Source organism: Microtus ochrogaster, chromosome 5 (genome assembly GCF_000317375.1).
Source record: "Microtus ochrogaster isolate Prairie Vole_2 chromosome 5, MicOch1.0, whole genome shotgun sequence".
Lineage (NCBI taxonomy): Eukaryota > Metazoa > Chordata > Mammalia > Rodentia > Cricetidae > Microtus > Microtus ochrogaster.
The window spans coordinates 96,357,644-96,374,164 of NC_022012.1; the positions used below are offsets into that span (position 1 = coordinate 96,357,644).

General features: G+C 37.7%; 1 protein-coding gene across 1 annotated transcript in view; it reads right to left on the reverse strand.

The window, feature by feature from the left end:
• Window positions 1-431: 431 nt before the first annotated feature.
• LOC102001249 (signal-regulatory protein beta-1-like) overlaps window positions 432-16,521 on the reverse strand; it is a 73,672-nt gene continuing 57,582 nt past the window's right edge. The window contains exon 5 of the mRNA XM_013346456.1: window positions 432-571. Within this exon, the coding sequence (XP_013201910.1) occupies window positions 432-571 (140 nt within the window). The remainder of the gene's footprint in view (window positions 572-16,521) is intronic.

The window sequence follows — 16,521 nt, forward strand, 5'->3', positions numbered from 1 at the left end:
CTCTCTCTCTCTCTCTCTCTCTCTCTCTCTCTCTCTCTGTTCTGATTTCTTGCCTGGCTTTACTCTGCTAAGCTATTGCCCTCAACAGCTTTATTCATCAACCAATAAAAGCAACACATATACAAAAGGACATCCCACACCAGACAAGAGTTTTCTGCTGACCAGAATGTAATCAATTTTACTATATGTGCATTTGTCAGGGGATTCACACATCCAGCATCTTGATGATTTGGCCTACTTGAATTTTGTGTTGGATATGTACAAATCATTTCCTAGCAGAGGTCAAGCAGTCATTTCCCTCTGTCATTCCTTTCTCTGAATCCATATGTTCCCATGACATATGAATCCATATGTTCCCATGACATATGAATCCATATGTTCCCATGACATATGAATCCATATGTTCTCCAGATCTCACTCTTACCTTGAAGTCACCCATAATCATTAGTATCATTCTTATGCATCCTGCTGACCTCGTTCTGTAGATCTGTGTAGAAACTGTTGATGACATCATCTTCTGCTTCTGTTGTTGGCACATAACCTGTATGATAGTTACTGGGTGTGTCATTGTCTGAAATCCGGTTGATATAATTCAGTCATTTACATGTCTGTACCTGAGCATGCATTTTGGGGCCAAACCGGATGGCACTAAAGCTACAACTGCTGTGTTTTTCCCCTCTCAATCTGAGTTTATAATCTTGCATTCACTGTTCCTGTCCAATACAACTCTGTCAATCCAATGATATCCCACCTGAAGTGACTTAGCTTATGCATGAGCAAGCCAGTTGCTCCAACTGTTTTTAGTGTTCTCCTATTCTTGGTCCTATTGTGGTGACACTTTTCAGCATGAGGAAGTTCCTTTCCTGTTCATTTCTATCAGCTCTCCTCTACTCTTTCAGCTTTAAGAGAGAAGCATCATTTGTCCTGCACTTAGGACAGGAGGTACTGAGGCTGTCAGATTCTGGGACTTTAATCCAGGTGTTTCTGTTGAACTTGTCCATATTGGGTTTCGTGGTTTGAGTTGATAAGGATGACTGACCAAATCTCTTTCTCTTCGTGTGGTAGCCTTTAGCCAACCAGCTGGACCACTTTCCACTTACATACTAAATTCCCCAGGTTTCTAGAGGACTTAGATGGTCATTTTTAGTCTCTCCATCAAGGAGACAGCTACCAGGAAACATTAAAATATACTCACTTATATTTTTTTTGGTCAGCTATCATCAGAGAATCTTCCTCCTGCAGCAGATGGGAACAAACACAAAGACCCACAGCCAGACATTGCACAGAGAGTGAGAACCCTTGGAACACTCAGCCCTAAAAAATGGGGTATATCCATGAAATCCAAGCCCCCAGAGCTCAGGGAACGCCATGGAAGAGGAGTTGAAAAATGGTTTATGAGCCTGAGGGAATGGTGGACACTAAGAAAACAATGCTCTCTAAATAAACATGAGGAAAGCTTTTATGGATTCACAAAGACTGAAGCAGCATGGACAGGGCCTGCAGGGTTCTACACTAGGTCCTCCAAGTACATATTATTGGTTCCAATTTAATGCTTTTATGGGATTCCAGAGTGTGTGAGTGAGTGTGCCTCTGGTCCTTGTGCCTTCTCTTGGAATCTTTGCCCACTATTAGTTTGTTTTGTCAACTTTGATGTTGCAACTGTTGCTTTATCTAATATTTTAATTTTTTATAATTTTAAAAATTAATAAATAATTTAGTAAGTAAAAACACTTTTTAGACACTACTATAAAGGTTAAAAACTGAACTGTCACTTATACCTATTGTACTTTTGTCCAATGCAGTAACACTGAATATCCAAGACAGGCTTCATAGTATCTCTAAACAGCAACAGAAGCCCTAACTAAGACATTTGGTGTGACACAAACACTTTTTTACAACCATTTCCCCCAAAGAGAACATCTTCTATCCTGTCTCAAATTATCGCTGGTTTATTTTTGATGTGTTTTGTAAGCACATTAAAAAAAATGGGTTGTTGATCAAAATACTTCAGCAAAGTGTGTGTGAAAATCAGCCTTAATCATCCAAAAACCAGTAATATTGCTTTTGTCTTGTGTGTAGTGGAGAAATGATAAAAATATTACTTTAGACCATTTTTCCCTTCTAGTTCTATAACAATTATTATAATTTATGAAACTCATCATCTTCATGGTAATGGAAATCTTGCAACTTTTTCTCTGTTATTTATCTGACATCATTAAAGTCTTTATTTATTTTGTAAGAAAGACTAAATACTTTATGCCTTAGTATCACTCCCTTTGGGGACTGTGGTAGTTTGAATATAATTGGTCCCCATAATCTCAAAGGGGGTGGAACTATTAGCAGTTATGACCTCATTGAAGGTGTGACCTTGTTGGAGGAAGTGTGTCACCACAACATCTCCTAGAATCAAGGTTTATCCTATTGTCAGTCTACTTCCTGCTGCCTTCTGATCAAGATGTAGCCTGAATCATGTCTGCCTGTATGCCACCAGGTTCCTGCCATGATGCTAATAGACTAAACCTCTAAAACTGTAAACTGCCACCTCAATTAAACATTTTCCTTTATAAGAGTTGTCATGGTCATTGTGTCTCTTCACAGCAATAGAAACCCTAACTAAGACAGGGGCCATTTCTTTCAAACCATCACACTATTCACAAAGGAAAAACTAGTTTTCTTTGACATAGTATCAAAGAACCAGTCTTCAGGAGATATCACATGCCGAGTAGTAGATGGCCAGTACAAAATGAACTCAATGGCATTTTTGCAGGTTGCTTGTCTCATAATGATTTGTCAGGGCATTTTATTTTTCTTCTTTTTCTTTCTTTTCAGATCTTTTGTGTATGTACTGATGTACATTTTATGGAATTTCTGTGTGTGTCACTGTGTCTATGTGTATTTCATGTGCTTTTTCTTTGGCTGTTTGTCTTCTGTTAATTTGTTTCATCTATACCAGCTGTTCTAAAGCCTAAAGTTTCTCTTTCGTTAAAGGCCATTGCTTAACCCATATAGGTATAGCACAATTAATAAAAACCCAGAGACAGACATTTGGGTTCAACCTGAAGGTCAGAAAAACAAAACAGCCAGTCACTTCCTCAGTCTGAAATGGCGATCCTGCCTCCAGAAATCTAAGAATTATACTTGTGTGAGAACTGTTTTCTCCCATCTTATATTCCTCTCTAGTGCTGGGATTAAAGGTGGGCACCACTAACACCCCATTTCTATGAAAAACTAATGTGGCTACTGAGATTAAAAATGTATGTCACCACCACGTGGTCTGTAAGGCCAGTATGGTATTTTACTCTCTGAACTTCAGGCAAGCTTTATTTATTAAAATACAAATGAAATATCACAATATATAGGATTCTTAATTAGCTACTTAAAGGTAGGGCTATTGGTACCTCTGAAATTTTTCCAGTTGTTGTTCTTGTTTTTGTACAGTCTAAATGGTCAGTGACTGTTTTTCATAGGTCCTTATATTATCCTTCCCAGAAACATGAGTTGGTTTATGTCCAATTTCTGAGACTGCAGGAATGTTAATCTTGGAATTTCATTGTTGTAAGAGATCACAATCCCATAGTTTCATTGGTATATTAGCCATATATCGCCTCCATCTTCCTCTCTGACCTTCTAGACCTATGTATTCAACTCATCTCTTGCTTTGTTTTAGTTGGGATAGAGTTCCAATCCCTAGGAATTGAACATCTTCCTCCTCAAGCGGCCAATTCTAATGCCAAGATTTTGGAGTAATATAGTCACACCTGTATCTGTACCTAATATTCTTCCCATTACAATGTTATTTATTCATACTCTCAGTTTTGGTCTTAGATAATTTATAGAAGTCTGCCAATATATGTTTTTTATTTTCTATTAGAATTTTTGATTCATCCTCCATAGTTTTTCTATCATCATGAGAAGTATTTTTTTATTATAATAGGCATTGGATTTTCTAATTTTCCTGGGGAGGTGCATCCTCCAAAATTACTGAGAATGACTGAACTGTTTTCAACCTGTGACCTATGAGAGGCCCCTTAAGGAGATTCCCAATGGTAGTGAGTTGTCTTGTTTATCTCTTGTTGATCTACATTCATTGGTCTTTGTTGGCCTTTGCCGTATCTTCTCTATAATCCAAAAGATTAGGGTCTTCTATTTGCATCATTCCCAGAAGAAACATTATTTCTATGAATGCTCTGTCTACAATCTCTTCTCAGAAGGCCTATTCTACCACAATTAAAGCATTTGGTATTTTGATGTCTCCTCATACTTTGAAAGTTGTTTATCCTACCCAAGCCTCAGTGTTATAGCCAAAGAACTGAGCATTGGCTGTGTGTAGGATCCATTCATCCATTGGAGTTGATCTGAACTTTAAGGACCCAAGTATCTTTTTGCATTCTAAATTATCATTTTCAAAAGTCAGAGATTCAATGAATACTAGTCTAGCTTCTGGATCTGCTACCCCTATTTGTAGAGCTTTAGTTAATCTTTGCAAAAAGTCACCAAATGGTTCTCTTGGACCATTTAAATAACCTTAGTATGCAATATATATTCAATTCTTTTTCCTATTCTTGAATCTTGTCCCAAGCATTCAAGTCCACTGTATAGCATAGGGACAAGATATGTTCACTGTATATAGCTTGACTATTCAGATCAGCATAATGGCCATCACCAAGAATTTGATCTTGGAAGACCTCAAAATCTCTGATTCTACCTTGATGTTCAAGGACCTTAGCTTCCTCTCTCCAATAACACTTCCACTGTAGCTGTGAACCATCTTCTAATACAACTATCTTTAAATTGAAACCAATCATGTGAAGTAACCTTATTTCTTAAAGACCATGTCTTTACCAACTATCTCACATATGGTAAATGCCTGCCATAAGATACTATCGCTTGCTTAACATATTTTAGACCTTTTATACATATAGGTTCTGTATATCCTTTTATGTATTTACTATTTTTCTGGCTTTTCAGAAATAGTAATGAAAGACCCTCAAGGACCCCCTCCCCCCAGAACCCGCAGCTGGCCTCCTTCAGTCAGAACATCCTGTTTGAAAGACCTTCAGGACCTGCAGCCAGCTGCTCCTGTAAGAACATCCTGTTTGCTTGAAAGACCTACAGGACCCTCCCCCCTCCCAGAACCTGCAGCTGGCCTGTTTACATGAGAACATCCCGTTTGCTTAAGAGAACAGGAGAGATGGCTCAGCAGTTAAGAGCATTGCCTGCTCTTCCAAAGGTCTTGAATTCAATTCCCAGCAACCACATGTGGTTTATAACCATCTGTAATGAGGTCTATTGCCCTCTTCTGGCCTGCAGGCATACACACAGACAGAATATTGTATACATAATAAATAAATAAATATTTTTTTTTAAAAAAGAGAGAACAGGGTACCTGTGATTGGCACTTGTGCCAAACTTAGAATGACAGCAGTTCACAAAAGGAACAGTCTGTCCCCTTGAGTAATCTAACGAAAACCAGATGGGAAAGGTCAGGGCCAGAATCTGGGAAATGGAATGAACAAACAACTTTGTCCATTGTCACTGCCTGATCTGTTTAAAATAACTTGTGATATTTATGCTTGAAAACTGCCAATTATGTAATTAACTTTTCCTATATTAGCTTGCTGGAATTTTACTTGGTGTGCTCAGTCTCCCCCCAGAGTCTGAAGACACCCGATGGCACTATTGAAACAAAACCTCTTGCTGTTGCATCAGCTGGCCTGGGTTATTAAGTCTGGGGACTTCCCTCGTGGCCTTAGAAATTCTAGGGTCTTTCATTAACAGGCTAAGTAACTAAAACTCTTGATAAATCATCTCTGTCTCTAAGAAGTACTAGCAATGTTAAATCTTTATTAATTTCTTTTTTTCTTTACCTCATCTCCTTGTTTATCAATTCCAACAAGTTCTTCAATGGTTTCAAATCTATGTATCACTATCTTTTGTAAAGGCTGAATTTCTTCACCTGTGAATATTTCTAACAGTTTCATCAAATCAATTTCTGCTTCTCATCATGTACATATGATTCCATGTTTTTAAGTTTTTCCATTAATGATAGTTTCTTATCTTTAGAGATTATTTGGATGGCATATAGATTATTTGGATGGCATATACCTTCCAGGAGGTATATTCTATTGGCTAGCTTGTCATAACTTTTAAACAGATTTTGATTATCAGTTTCAGCAGTATGAATTCTTTCAGATAATCTTTCAGTACCATTCTGTAAGGTTTCATAACCCATTGTCATGGAGTAAATTTTTCCTGTCAAATTAACTTTTCATTACTAGTCTATAAAGTCTGTATCATTTCTAAAAGTTCTCATTCTTGATTCTGTTATCAAACCTTTTCTTTAAGGATATAATATGAAATATCAAACTAATAGCAAATATGGCTAGGAATGTATACATCCCAGGTAGGTCATATACTTCTTTTAGAATTCCCTCCATAGTAGAAATGAAAAGGTTATTAAACTCCTGGATGGTGATATTATCTATTATCAGATGACTTACCTTGTTAAAATCCTACTTCAGATGAGAGTTTTAAGGTGTAACAATGATGTGGTCCAGTAGGTGTTGCAGCTATATCGCTAAAGCAGTTAGAGATGCTGGAGTTCTGATCTTACTTGTTCCAATGTTGGTAACCTGTGGCTTTTCTAAGCAGAACTCAAAACCAAACTGAATGGATTTTTGTTAAAGAGATGGCAGTCAGGGTGAGTCTAAGACCTCCCAGGAGCTAGGCCTGAGCCAGGACTTCTGCCAGCCTGGGCATGAGTGAACCTTGGAACTCTGTGGGAATAGGTTTTGGCAGGGCCAGGCATGAGTCTGGGTCCTCAGAGGGATTAGGCCTGAACCAGGACTCTGTGGGTCCAGGTATTGGTCTAGGACATCAAAGGAAATAGGCAGGAACCTGGAATCTCTATGGGTCTGAACGTGAGTCTGGGACCTCTGAGGGAGTAAGCAGGTCCTCTGTGGGTCCGGGCGCACCTGAGCCTGGGACCTCCGAGGCAGTAGACTGGAACCAGAAACCTTTTCAAGTCCAACTCCAACCCAAGGACTTCTGCAGGAGGGAATCCAGAGGAGGATTTACAGATACTGGTCAAAGCCAGTAACCTAGGCCACATTTGCCCTGAGGCAAGGAACTCCACCTTGGGCAACAAATTCCACAGAACTGGCTCTTAACAAGCTACCTCGGACAGAAAGGGCCTGAGGAAACAAGCTCCCTTGGGGAGCAGAAGCTGGGAGCAAATCCAGTCCCAGTCCATTTTCTTTAGATTTTCCAGTTTTGTGGAGTACACATTTTTGATGTATGGCCTAATGATTTTTTTTTTTTTTTTTGGATTTCCTTGGTGTTACTTGTGATGCCCCCTATTGGGACCAATTGGACTCCTGGCCTTCAGCTGCTCTTCCCTGCTAGAGTCTTCTGATTGGAGTTACTAAAAGCTGTGCCTTACCTAGAGGATCTAGAGGATGGGATTTTCACCTGTTGGCCATTGACTGCTGGGTATTTAAGCCTCCATGGTGCTATTAAAGAAAGGGCTTTTTTTTTTAACCAGTGATTAGAAGTCCATGTGTCTGTCTGTCTCTGTGTGTGTTTGTGTTTCTCAACCTCCATCCCCTTGCCCAAAGCACAACAAAGTGAACTGTGTTGTAGCGCATAGAGCGCAGATGGGGGCGCAGTGCACTGCAGCCCCCTTTCATTTCTTATTTTGTTAATTTTGACCTTTTTTCTCTATCTCCTAGTTAGTTTGGATAAGGGTTTGTCTATCTTGTTGATTTTTTTCATAGAACTCTTTGTTTCATTGATTTTTTGTTTTCTTAATTAATCCAATTAAAAAATGGGGCACTAAACTGAACAGAGAATTCCCAACAGAAGAAATTCAAATGGCCAAAAGACACTTAAGGTCATGCTCAACCTCCTTGGCGATCAGGAAAATGCAAATTAAAACTACTTTGAGATACCATCTTACACCTGTCAGAATAGAACACCAATGATAGCCTTTGCTGGAGAGGTTGTGGAGTAAGGGGCACACTCATCCATTGCTGGTGGGAATGCAAACTTGTGCAACCATTTTGGAAATCAGTGTGGCGATTTCTTAGGAAATTCGGGATCAACCTACCCCAAGATCCAGTAACACCACTCGGGAATATACCCAAGAGATGCCCGATCATATGACAAAAGCATTTGTTCAACTATGTTCATAGCAGCATTATTTGTAATAGCCAGAATCTGGAAACAACCTAGATGCCCTTCAATGGAAGAATGGATGAAGAAAGTGTGGAATATATACATATTAGAGTACTACTCAGCGGTAAAAAACAATGACTTCTTGAATTTTGCATGCAAATGGATGGAAATAGAAAACACTATCCTGAGTGAGGTATCCCAGACCCAAAAAGATGAACATGGGATGTACTCACACATAATTGGTTTCTAGCCATAAATAAAGGACATTGAGCATATAATTTGTGATTCTAGAGAAGCTAAATAAGAAGGTGAATCCAAAGAAAAACATGTAGTCATCCGCATGGATATGGGAAGTAGACAAGATTACCGGGCAAAAACTGGGAACTTGGGGGTGAGGTGGCATGGGGCAAAGGGGAAATGGGGTGAGAAACGTGAGAAGGGTCGGATGGGGGGAGCTTGGAGGAATGGGATGGTTGGGATAAAGGAAGGGTGGATACGGGAGCAGAGAAATATATATCCTAATTATGGGAGCCATCTTAGGGTTGGCAAGAGACTTGACTCTAGAGGGGCTCGCAGGTGTCCAGGGAGATGTCCCCAGCTAGTACCTTGGGCAACTGAGGAGACGGATCCTGAAATGACCCTATCCTCTAGCCATACTGATGAATATCTTGCATATTACCTTAGAGCCTTGATCTGGCGATGAATCGAGATAGAGACAGAGACCCAAATTGGAGCACCAGACTGAGCTCTTAAGATCTTTTCTTTTTTAATTTAATTTAAAAAAAATTACATACTAACCCCAGTTCTCCCTCCCTCTTCTTTTCTCACCTCCACCTTCTCCTATCCAAGGCCTCCCTTGGGGGGTCAACAAGTCTGGTATACAAACTTGAAGCAACACCAAATTCATTGCCCCTGCATCAAGGTTGAGAAAGGTATCCCACCATATGGAATGAGCTCCAAAAACAGTTCATGCACCCAGGATAAGTCCTGGCCCCACTGCTAGCACCCCCCCCCAATAAATCAAGCCATATAACTGTCACCCACATTCAAAGAGCTTAGTTCACTTTGTTTTTAATTTTATTGATTTCAGCCCGGAGTTTGATTATTCCCTGCCATCTAATCTCCTTGAGTGTGTTTGCTTCTTTATCCCCCCTAGAGCTTTTAAATATGTTATTAAGTTGCTATTATGAGATTTCCTAATTTCTTTATTTTGGCTCTTAGTACTATTAACTTTTTTCTTAGCACCTCTTTCAATGTGTCCCATAAGTTTGGGTGTGTTATACATTCATTTTCATTGAATTCTAGGAAGTCTTTAATTTCCTTGACCCATTGGTCATTCAACGGAGCTTTTCAATTTCCTTGAGTTTATAGGCTTTCTATTGCTTCTATTGTTTTGAAATCCAGCTTTAATCAGTGGTGGCCTGATAGGATACAGGAGGCTATTTCAATTTCCTTGTATCTGATTAGACTTGCTTTAGGATGGAGTATATCATCAGCATTGGAGAGCTCAGCAAGGTGCTGAGAAGAAAGAATATTCTTTTGTGTTTGGATAAAATGTTCTGTAGATATCTGTTATCCTTGAGTCATAATGTCTGTTAGTTCCGTTGTTTATTTGTTTAGTTTCTGTCTGGATGATCTATCAATTGAGGAGTATGGAATTTGAAGTTTCTCACTATTAATGTCTGAGGTTTGATGTGTGATTTAGGCTTTAGTAACTTTTAAAAAAAATAAATGTATGTGCCCTTATATTTGGGGCATAGATGTTAAGAAATGAAACATCATCTTGGTGCATTTTACCTTTGGTGAGTATGAAATGTCCTCTGTCTCTTTTGATTTTATTTAAAGTCTATTTTGGTAGATATTAGAATAGATACCTCAACTTTCATTTTGGGTCCATTTGCTTGGAATATATTTTTCCAACCCTTTGCTTTGAGGGTTTACCTTTGATGGAGAGGTATGTTTCTTATATGTAGCAGAAGGATGGATCCTGCCTTTGTTTCCATTCTGTTATCCTGTATCTTTTAATTTGGGAATTGGATCCATTGATATTGAGAGATATTAATAACCAATGATTGTTAATTCCTTTTATTTTGTTGTTGATGGTGGTGGTGGTAGTGTGTGTTTACTTATTTTAATTAAATATTTATTACTTATTCTTTGATAATACCTGAAACCAACTTTATTTATTAAAGTAGTCACACTTAGAGGTCAACTGTATTATATGGCATCTCAGTCAAGAAGACTAATCCTCTAAGAGTAGGGATGCTAAGCATTTTCCATGTGGGACCCCAGAGCTGAGTTAACATCTGGCATGAGGAATGCATGGAGAATACACAGGATGCGTTGTTGCTGTCTGCAGGATGCACTCTTCACCTGCTGTCAGCACCATGAGTTTTTATGTTTTTTATCATCACACTGACACTGGCAACCAGACAGAAAGTGGGAGAAAAAAACACCAGCAAGATAAGCAAGCAGGGAAAGTCAATTCTCCCAAACCTGCTGACTTGAGTTTGATCTCCAGAAGTCATATAAAAGGCAAGGGTTAAGGTGGAGAACCAATCCCACAAGGTTGTCTTCTGACCTCTTGGTGCTGTGGTACATAAACAAACAAAAATTTCCCTTAATTTCAAATATATACATTTCATACAACTCAGTGCCATTGATAGAAAATGTTCTTCAACTGTTTAAATTCACCTATGGTTTGTATACCATTAGGGAAAGGGCTTATTGTATATCCTTCTAATATGTCTGACAAGGAGTGCTCATGTTTATTAACCATGGCCTAATTTCTTTCTGTTTTTTTTTATCATCATCAATTCTGTCATCCTGCATTTGCCATAGTTATTCTTCATCCAGAAAAGGAGATCAGAAAATTCAGTATTTTCATTCCTACTTGCTCTCTCTATTCTGAGCAGAATTCTGCTAATGAATATTATAGCATTGTTAATTAGGTATGCTTAAGCTATAGTTCCTGTAATTGGGTTCATATTCCTGTGGTTCAGTGTCTAAACACTTAAAAGTAGATTCTCAGTAGTTTCTAATAACATGCTTTATTTAAAAAGACATTTATTGAAAGTATTTTCATGGGTTTAAATTCTCTCATGAAATGGTCTTCATTTTCTGTTCCGTCACTTTCTCCTTCTCATCTGGCTGAGCTAAAATGGAGCCCATGTAAATCCTTAAACCCTGACACAAGCACCAAGTGTTTTCATAGGAAACAATGGTGGTAATATTCTTCATTTTGATGGTGTAGATGTTGCCTTTAAATGTTGATAACGGGAGTACAAAAATAGCCGTGCTGCCCACTTCCTGAGCAAAGCACTCCCTGTTATTATCAGGGCAATTCATGGAGTTGAGGACTGTCTGCAGGACATCTTTAGAGGCCTAGAAGCATCTGGGTTGATAGTATGCTTGTCTTTTTTTTTTTTTTAAAGGTATCTGAGACTTCTGTTAAGGAACTAGTTCTCAATGCATGCTACACCTAGAAGAGTGAAAAAACTGTTGACGTGGAGTTCAGAAGCTGAACTGCTTATTTTGGTCACTTTTTGAACCTGGAGAAAATGGAGAACTCTTTTTAAATACCTGGTCCTTCAATAAATTGTAAGTAACTCAAAAAATGTAAACACTACTTCTTTAAATTACAGTATTTTGTTCAGGTATAGCACTCACGATTCAGAAGCAGGCAGATTTCTGAGTTCTAGGCCAGACAGGACTACATAATATGACCCTGCCTCAAATAAGTAAATAAATAAGTCACAGCATTTTCGTGGTTGATAAAGAAATGGAAGACATTGGAGAGACCCTGGTTAGTTTCCAGACCTGCCTGCATTGCATGGCTCACCAAAGTGTGCGCTACAGCTCCAGGGGATCTGATGTGCTCTGCTAACCTCTTTGGGCATATTTCATAAAATTTAGCTGTAAGGTTTAAGTCATAGTATGTAACAATTGTGCAGGTACATTTAAAAAAGAAAGAAAATCCAAGCCAGAGGATCAGCATCAGGGGAAATATTTTGAGGCAGAGTCTACATGTCTTGGACTGGTCTCAAACTCATGCCTAGTGCTCCTCCTGCCTCAGTGTTGGGATTACTAGGATTAATTATTAAAACTTATTATTTTTGAGGAAAAATTCTACTTCCTACTCAAATACTTTATTTAAAATATCTATTTGAAAGAATATATATTTGAACTTTCCTAAAAACTCAAATATTACCAACAATTACCATATATCAATAATTCTGTATTCGCAAATTATACTATTAATTACAATGCACCAAGTCACAGTTTGCATCGAGAATATTTGAGACTATCTAGATTGTTTCTGTACTGATTTTTATTTTGTACTTTTAATATTTTTTACATAATTAATTCAAGTTAAGCACTTGAATTGAGAACTTGCTTTGTTTTTAGGACATGAACTTATCATGTATAAATTCAATTGATTTGAGAACTGTTGGATAATTACCCACTTCTCTGTTGCTCTGCTTTTTTTTTGTGCAAATGATCAAAACTAGGGACCAGAGCACACTTAGTGTGCATTCTACTACTGAGCTGCATCCACAACTCCTTTAATCATCTTATTACTCCATTTTTCTAAATCAAGTCAGTCAATTTGCCCACAGAAGACTGGGGAGGGAATTAAACTGAGAATTTCAGAGTAATAAAACAGTAATAATGAAACTCTGTATAAAGTTTTATCCTTTCAAAACAATCTCACAGTATTTGACTCGATTTGGTCTGAATAGCAATATGAGTATCCCTAAGGTTTCAGAGTTGTGTGTGTCTAGACTCACTGTGCAGTCCAGATCTACTCATCTCAGTCCAACCCTTTTATGACTTGTAAACATGCTGGCCAAAGGCAGTGTTTCCTGAAACTGCTGAGAAAAAAAAAACAAATGGGGGCAAATTTTGAAGCAAAGGTGGGCACCACTGAGGCAGGGAAGAGAAACTACAGGTGTGCTAGTTCCTTTTCTCATTCTGTACAAAATACAACTTGGCAGAAAAAGTTTATTTTGGCTCACTGTCTCAGGAGAAGCAATCCCTTGTGGCAGGGATGGCACAGAAGCTAGAGCAGCTAAAACCTGTGGCTGTGGGAGATTCTCAGGTGGCTCTTGTCTATCTAGAAAGTACAGGGTTCAGGCAGACTAGTACCAGAAGCTGGCTTTACCTCCCAAGATCTGCTCCTAGTGCCATACTTCCATGAACCAGCCCTCACCTCTGAAAGAGTCTCTTCTTAATGGCTCACCACATCATTACATGAGCCAAGTGTTCAAACACTGAGCCTGGAGGTGTACATTTCACAGTCACACTACATCAATGGGAAAGCTACGCCTGACACAGAATAGATGGAATACTGATGGCTGCAGTGATGTTGATGTCTGCAGGTTATGGTTGGTTCCAAGTAGAAACTTGATTGAGTATGTAGTCCTGTAATTTGTGTGGTCTTATAGAACTAGTGGTTCAGTAATTTGAACATATTCAGTTTTTATTAATTTATAGAATGCATTCCTACAAGTATATTAGCTGTTAGTTTAATTTTTGTTTATTAAGCATAGACAAAACATCTTTGTAACAGAGAAGGTAAAAATAAAATAGAAGTTAATTTTCTTCATTTCTCTGCCTTCCCTTTTATAATATGTATTGTGACACTGACTTATAGATACTCTCTGATTGTTCTCTATGGCTCAGAATGTTTGTAATTTATAACTCATGTTTGAATAACAAGCTGTGGCTGACTAATTTTTCCAGTGTGCTGTTTGCTTATTTTCTGAAAATGCAGTTTTAATGTACATTCATTTGTTGATGTTTTAATGAATTCCCCATAAACCTGGATGCACAAATTTTATGGTGTTTCCAGAAAGACTCCGTTGCTTGTCTTTAATGTTATCTTCAAGTTGTCTGATTTAGCTTTCATTTAAGTAGCTTTGATATTAGATAAATGTGTCTGGATCCAGGGCCAAATAGATGTCTAATCAAAAAATTGGAGGATACATTTTATGCTATCCCCAGTTGGGTATTGTCTAGCCTTTCATGTTTAAGTAGTTAACAAATACATCCATTTATTTTATCACCTGCATTTTTGCAATAAATGTTTTAATAACTCATCTATATGAAAAATAGAGGGAGGAAAGAATAACATCTTCACTTGTATCTTGTTACTCAAATTCTAGGTTAATAGCATTCTAAAATTGAATTGTGTGACACCTTTCTATATAATTTGATTTTTTTTATGGTCCAAGGACAAAGAGAGTAGACTGTAATCTTATCTTTCCTGCAATACATAACTTTAAAAGCACAGACTTGTTAGAAATTGTGCTTTAGAGGCAAGTGTATAGGCAATCAATTTTGTCAATATTTATTATTTTGAGGATGTTAAATTTAAAAATAGATAATTTTCTAAGTATATGACATGTACTTATCAGAAAAGCTGAAATAAAAATCGAAAGCATATTCTATTTAATAGCAGTATATCAGAAAAATGTCCCAAATATAGATCAAGAAATAATCCCTCACATTAATCTCTCTATTAACTATTATAGCTAAAATGTCAAAAATACAAAGCAAAGACACAATGTTCAGAGCTGTCAGGGAAAACCCCAACTCATTTAAGATTGTAGATGTTTCAATAATATGTCACCATTGTAGAGGACAGGACATGGGCTGACACATTTCATACCACAAAAGTAAATAACTCTTATCTAAAAATTTCTGTATAGAAATTCTATCTTCTGTATCTTCAAAACTAGATTAAAAACAAAATCAAAAGAGGTAAATTCCAAAGTAATTCTTTAACTAAAGCTGCATATGGTTTGATATGTGATAAAAGTGCTATGGTGATTTCCTTTCTAAATTCTTAGAAAATTATGTAGACTGGGGCTGAAGGGGTGGTTCAGTGGTTAAGAAAGCTTACTGTTTTTGCAGAGGGCCTGAGTCTGGTTCTCAGCACTCCTTTTTGGTATCTCACAATCTACCTGGAGTTCCAGTTTCATGGAATGTTATGCCTTTGGCCTCAGAGGGCACCTTCATTTAACACAATTAATAAAAACCCAGAGACAGATATTGGGGTTCAAACTGAAGATAAGAAAAGCAAAGCAGCAAGTCACTGGCTCTTACCTCTACTTCAAACCAAACTTGTGATCCTGCCTCCACAAATCCTCAGAATGAGACCGAGACTGAGCCTGTCTCCTCCCCTCCTATATTCTTCTCTAGCGCTGGGACTAAAGGCATGCTGCACCACCACTGCCCAGCCTTTCTCCCTAACTGGTATGACTGCTGGGATTAAAGGCAACCACTGCCTAGACTGTATGACTGACTAGTGTGGCTTCTTTACACTGACCTTCAGGCTATAACTAATTTAAGAAAGCTATATACAATAAGTACAATAACTATATACAGTATATAAGGTAATAAATACATCAACAATGTCTAGTCCACTTGCATATGAGAACTTCAGAGAAAATACTCCATTACCTAACCTATCTTGGTGAGTCCCAAGTCTCATACCTAATTTATTTTCTATCATAACTTGTTTCTTCACTGGTAAACAAAGAAAACTATAACTATCTAGTTTTAACTCCCTTAGAGACTGACCCAAGAAGGAAATAATATTAACTGAGTGAGCAGGAAGTATGAGTAAGCAACTTCCAAAAATTGTGAGAAATGACAGAAACAGCTGGCTGCTTTGATAGATACCCAAAGTTCCTCTGCAATGTTGGGGCATCCATATTCATCCTACAGGTCTAGAATATTTGACAGACTTTTCTATGAAGCAGGGTTTTTGAAGGACTGACCTGCCTTGCCTGGATAAGGTTTAACAGTCATTCTCTTTTATTTCCTGCTTGTCCTATTAAGACAGTATGCTGTCAGCAGTTGAGGCAAGGGTACTTTCTTGCCCAGTGGTTTACTTTTGCTACAAAGAAAGTAAACTCCACATGGAGTTTCTCTGATGCCCATTATCTTCTCTGAAGTAGATTGGTGCTGCCAGGAGCAGACCTGTCTCATTGCCATAAAAAAGAAACAAAAAAAACAGTGTTATTGAAACATCTTAAGTGTCATATCCTGTAAATCTCTGAAGTGTTTGAAGATGACCTATGTATTTAAAATATATCTTTGTTTGACCTTAAAAACATACCTAATGTAACTACAAGTTCGATTGTATTAGGTGACTAATTACTAATCTGCATTTCCTTATTATCCTAAACAGTTGGTAACAACTTTCAAGGAATAGAAATTTGCATTACATTGTTAAATGAGATATACAGGTACAATACCTAGAACAAGATTAGAAATCTATGTACAGTATGTTTTAAAAAATTAATCTCAAATTTGTATCAATATACAAAATTTGCA